The following is a 5,773-nucleotide window of genomic DNA, read 5'->3' as shown; positions in this document are numbered from 1 at the left end:
ATAAAAAGTGAAAAAAAAAACTGTGGTACATAGCCTGTTAATAAGGATACATTGATCATATCTAATATATGAGTGTAATCTAAAGGTAAGACCTCCTTAAGTAGCCTAGTTGGGATGGGGTCTAAGAGACACGTTGATGCTTTAGATGAAGAAATCACTGCGGTCAATTCTTGAAGAGAAATTGGGGAGAAGCAATCTAAATATATATTACGTCTTACAGCTGTGTTTGAAGTTAGATAGGTACTATCTGAGGACAGGAGGTCATGAATTTTGCCTCTAATAGTTAGAATTTTGTCATTAAAAAAGCTCATAAAATCATTACTGCTAAGGGCCAAAGGAATACAAAGCTCAATAGAGCTCTGACTCTCAGTCAGCCTGGCTACAGTGCTGAAAAGAAACCTGGGGTTGTTCTTGTTTTCTTCTATTAATGCTGAGTAATAGTTTGCTCTGGCATTGCGGAGGCCCCTCTTATAAGTTTTGAGACTGTCTGTCCAGATTAAACGAGATTCTTCCAGTTTGGTTAATCACCAATTCCTTTAAAATTTTCGCGATATTTGTTTTAACTTACGGGTTTGAGAGTTATGATATGTGATGTGTGTTTAGCTGCCGTCCTTTATAAAAACAATCTGTCTGTGACACATGATTGGTTCACACTGATTGTGATTCTCTTCATGGACCTGTTGTTGTGTACATTATACCAGAGGTGTCAAACATACGGCCCGGGGGCCAGAACAGGCCCGTCACAGGGTCCAGTCAGGCCCACTGGATGACTTAGTGCATCATACATCGCAGCTCTCTGAAACAATAAATACTTCCTGTGGTCAGATTTAAAGATACTGAACACTGTGCACAATATAATCAGTACAGAGTCTGTATCAGACCTTTATCTTAGACCAGTAAGGGTGTAACCTGCTGCTGAGGCTCTGACACAACCACAGACTGATGAACTGGTCATGTTTAACTGGTCTGACCCACTGGGATCAAACTGGGCTGCATGTGGACTAAACTGAGTTTGAATTATCTGTGTATATGCTGTTTAATATTTAATGTATGTTTTATCACTGTTTGATGATGACTGTTTGGGACAGGTGTGGTACGGTGGTTGTATATGCATTATGGGTAATTAAGATGGCGCCTGTCTGTATTAGTCAGAGGTCTGGAAATGTTACAGAGCTTTAAAATCCTCAGAACAGCTGTGAGACTGTAAATATGAAATATATCATTTAATCTACAGTGTTTGAGTCTCAACAGTCACTCACTCTGTCTGTCTGTCTCTCTCTCTTACTGTCTCTGTCTGTATGTCTCTCTCTCTGTCTGTCTCTGTCTGTATGTCTCTCTCTCTCTCTCTCTGTCTGTATGTCTCTCTCTCTGTCTGTCTCTGTCTGTATGTCTCTCTCCCTCTCTCTCTCTCTGTCTGTATGTCTCTCTCTCTGTCTGTATGTCTCTCTCTCTCTCTCTGTCTGTCTCTCTGTCTGTCTGTCCTCAGCTGGGACCTGTCAGCCTGCTGTGTATGGGCTTGGTAGCGATCCACTGTATGAGGCTGCTGGTGAAGTGTTCCCACCACCTCAGTGCAAAGTAAGTACACACACACCTGACAGTCTGAACACTGTTTGGCTCTGTGTCATGTGACCTCCCTCCAGCAGGTGAGGTGGAGCTGAAGCTCTGTGACATATGCCAAATATCTAACTGACTGAAGTGACAGTAAAGCTGACCGCCCTCCTCAAACATCCTGCCATTCACTTTAGTACTGACTGATGGGTGTGTGTGTGTGTGTGTGTGTGAGACCTCAGGTCCTGCTCTGTTGACTTCTCTGCTCGCTGTGCCCACACCGACTGTTTGTTGTGGCTGGTGGTCAGATTACACTCTGTGTGGGCGTGTCTCTGTTTCTGCTGTGGACACACGGAGGTTTGTCCCCAGCTTGTGCTGTCCACATCCAAAGTAGACTCATAATTAAACCCTATGCTGCGTCTGTCCCAGGCTGTGGTGTCATGTAGGAGAGCTCTGCTCTGCCCGTCATGATGAAAAGCTCTCAGGCATCAAACACACGTCAGCTCAGTTTATTTGGCGTCCTGTAAAGAGTGAAGTCAGGATCTCTGTCAGTGCGCCTGATGAACCTGTGACCTGTGATCAGCTCCACCAATCAGAGGAGGAGCAGTAAACGCTGTCAGCCATCAGATGATGTAACCGCACAGACGAGGCAGTGAAGTTTTACAGCTGTTAGTGGCTGACACACTGGTTTTACTGGTCATCAGATTCCCATTAGTGCGTGTTGCTGTTGGCGCTGCCTCCAGCAGTCGACCCGCCCGTCCACCGTGACTCCTGACCTTTGACCCGCTCATGCAGAGATAGACACCAGCTCCGCCTCGCCACGCCAGAGAGGATTAAACACACAGAGAGCATGAATGAAGAGCGTCACATGACTCCTCAGCTCCTACAGCTAATATTGATCCGACAGGAAGCGCTGGTGCGAAAAATTCTGCTCTTCTTGTTTCTCAGGTTTCTTTTACTGCAGAGTCAGAATCATCACTTCCTGTTTAAATCATAGATGTGAAACCATGAAGCCTTTATCAGCCTCTGCTCTCTGTTCCTCTTCCTGCGTAACGATCAGTTCGTCACCACTGCATACTGTGTGTGTGTGTGTGTGTGTAACTGTGCGCCTGTGAAGCATGATGGGAAACAAAGTGACCACGACCGTCAGTGAATAAACAGAGACTGAAAACAGACATAATATCTGAGTATGAACGCAGAGAGAGATCAGTGTTCTCAGGTTGTGTCACTCTTAGAGACAGAGTTTAATCCAACGTTACTAAATCACGTGTTTGTTTATTTCCCTTCCAGGATGAACCGGCCGTCCCTGAATTACGGCGAGGCGGTGCAGTACGGGATGGAGAACGTGTCGTGGCTGAGGAGACACTCAGTGTGGGGAAAGTAAGACGAATGTTTTAGTCACGTGACCAAAATCCACTCATATAATTTACACAATATTATAAAGAGGTCTTCAGTGCTGATTTCAAACTGCCCTGAAGTCAAACAAATAATTTCATGTTTCTAAGTTTGGACCAAATGAACGCTGGTTTTTCAGGGAACTTGTTGGACATAAATAGAAACTGATTCACAAACACAGAGACCATCAGATGAAGCACAGCAGGACGCTGTGAAATGAGATACAGGATGGGGTCTGTCAGGTGGCGTCCACATGACCATCAGGACCAAAGGTTTATCAACAGTATTTACTTCACCTTGATGATTTGTTTGGTCCAGTTGAACTCCCAGTCAGAGACACTGGTCTGAACATATCAGGACTTCCTGTCAGGGAGCGACTGGGTCGTCTACATGTTAGTCAGTGAAGCTGATGTGTGAGTGAATAGTTCTGATTCAGGCTCAATAATTACTGTAGAAGCATTCTGACCTTCTGTCCAACCTCTGCTGTCTGTCTCTGTTTGTCCCCCTTTGTCTTTCTGTCTGTCTGTCTGTCTGTCTGTCTGTCTGTCTGTCTCTGTTTGCGTTTCTCTCTCTCAGACAGACGGTGAACTTGTTTCTCATCATCACCCAGCTCGGCTTCTGCTGCGTCTACTTCGTCTTCCTCAGTGACAACATTAAACAGGTCCTGATCTCACACACACACACACACACACACACACACACACACACACACACACACACACAGGAAGTGTTCAGGATCTGAGTCTCACACTGTGACACGGAGCCACACCTGAACACACAGTGAGTGAAGTGTGGGTGTGTTTGAGTTAGGCCCTGTTTAGACGACAACGGTTTCTCTAAAAACAGAAAAGTCTGTCTTTTGCGTTTTAGAAAACTTCCACGTTTATATGACGACATTATTGAAACGATCTCCGTTCACACAGAGCCGCAAAATTGAGTAAGGTAAAGCTGCAGTGCCGGAGGCTGCAGTTTCAGGACCGCAGTTTTAGGACTGTATAATTTTCTGAGTGGAGGCTGCAACCTGAAGTTTATTTTTATTTTTTTGCTATACCCAAATACTACTTTCTTATTAAGTAGTTATAATCAGTGTTGGGCACTAACGCATTATTTGATTGATGAAGCCCAGGTAACTTGCCGGTCCTCTCCGCTCCTCTCACCCACACTTGAGCATCTGTCCAGGGAGGGCCGTGGAGGTCAGGCCAGGCGGGCCGACACTGTGTATCCCAGAACGGGTGCTCAAGTGTGGGTGAGAGGAGCGGAGAGGACCGTGACGATGTGGAGTTGCCAGAGTAGATCTACACTTTGCTGGAGAAGCGTTGATAAAATCATTGCACATGCCTAGTGATTGGAAGTGTAATGCGCATGTGCGAAAAGTCTCCGTTTTCAGAGGAACTGCATATTGCAAGTTTACATGACAACGGAGACGGTGCTGTTTCCAAACAGTTGCACTCTGGAACTCGTTTTGAAAACGTTGTGTTGTCAGGCACCCAAAACGCTGCTGTCGTGTAAACGATTGGCCAAAACGCAACTAAAGTTTACCGTTTTCAGTTGAAATCGTTGTTGTATAAACAGGACCTTAGAGACTAGGACGGGCCAGTCGTCACCTTTGCAGCCTGACGATGTGTTTATACTCTGCCTCTTCAAGGCGGGAACGTCACCGCCTCCCTGTTCTGTATAAAAGGTACAGTCACAGAATGAGGGGACAGAGTTGTCTCACCTTTAAGCCTGCAGCGGAGGGAGTTACAGTGCCGAAACGATGTCTGTATAAACAAGACCGCTGGCAGGACGGGATCATGGACAGGACAGGTGATAAAGACAGAAACAAACTGGATCCTCAGAAACTAAAGAGCAACTCAAATAATATCACTCATGTTCAAACGGGGTCAGAAGAAGTTTTTTATATATTAATCATAGAAAATAAAAGTTCAGTTTACAACCAACAGCGTCTGTGATATTCAATCTGACTCCTGTCAGACCACGTTCTCAGATTGTTTACTGTGTCCATGTAACACACAGACTGCTGTGTCATGTGACCTTTGACCTGCACGCCTCGACACATCTGAACCAACCTGTGGTGTTGACGTGACGCCTCGGGAACTGAGGAGGTGTGAAGTGTGTGTGTTCTGATTATGGAGTTGACCATGTGGTCGGTCACATGATGGTAATCTCAGGTCGTATGTCAGTTCCCATGGTAACATCAGAACGTTCCCACGTACAGTGTGTACGACTCACAGAGAGCGTGAGAATGTCTCAGTGTTTGTTCATAGATACTAATAAATATGTGACAGACAGAGATTTATAGGGAGGAACCAGGATTCAGATCCTGTATGTGAACACACACTCAGCTGATAGAGGAGATGTGATTTCCAGACCAGCAGGCAGAGAGGATTTAATGTAATAGATTACATCCACAAAAACCTAGTCAACAAACCTGGAAAAGTCATGGAATTCCAGTCTTGTTTTCCAGGCTTGAAAATGGTTTGGGAAAGTCATGGAACTCTGTTATTAAATTATTGGAGTAGTCAGAATATCCACCAGGAGCGTGATGGGACATCAGCTCTGAAGGAGTCTAGTTGGAGTCTTTAAGAATCTTACAGCGAAACCTCAAAGTGTCTTTAGGCATCACAGGGTGTCACACCTTAAGCTTTTAACATCTTTTAGAGTCTTCAGCCCTTTTTAAACAGGAGTTGTGCAAATTTGCAGGAAAGCCCAATCAGTCTTTTTTCAGCATTGGCAGTATAAAAACAAAATCGGGGAGTGCAGCAAAATGCCGCCTACCTACTTTTGTTTATACAGAATGTGCCTTTTTCGGGGCAATGGGGGGCGTGAG

The 5,773-nt window shown here is 45.1% G+C and overlaps 1 protein-coding gene across 2 annotated transcripts in view; it reads left to right on the top strand.

The window, feature by feature from the left end:
* Positions 1–1,362: 1,362 nt before the first annotated feature.
* slc36a1 (solute carrier family 36 member 1) overlaps positions 1,363–5,773 on the top strand; it is a 49,522-nt gene continuing 45,111 nt past the window's right edge. Inside the window, exons 1-3 of one of the 2 annotated variants that reach the window (XM_050042542.1) lie at positions 1,363–1,575; positions 2,839–2,928; positions 3,520–3,604. In XM_050042542.1, coding sequence (XP_049898499.1) covers positions 1,439–1,575; positions 2,839–2,928; positions 3,520–3,604 — 312 coding nt within the window. In that variant the 5' untranslated portion in view covers positions 1,363–1,438. The remainder of the gene's footprint in view (positions 1,576–2,838; positions 2,929–3,519; positions 3,605–5,773) is intronic. The other variant, XM_050042541.1, reaches the window with a different exon arrangement.

Source organism: Epinephelus moara, chromosome 4 (assembly GCF_006386435.1).
Source record: "Epinephelus moara isolate mb chromosome 4, YSFRI_EMoa_1.0, whole genome shotgun sequence".
Lineage (NCBI taxonomy): Eukaryota > Metazoa > Chordata > Actinopteri > Perciformes > Serranidae > Epinephelus > Epinephelus moara.
This window is presented reverse-complemented; position numbering and strand designations above follow the sequence as displayed.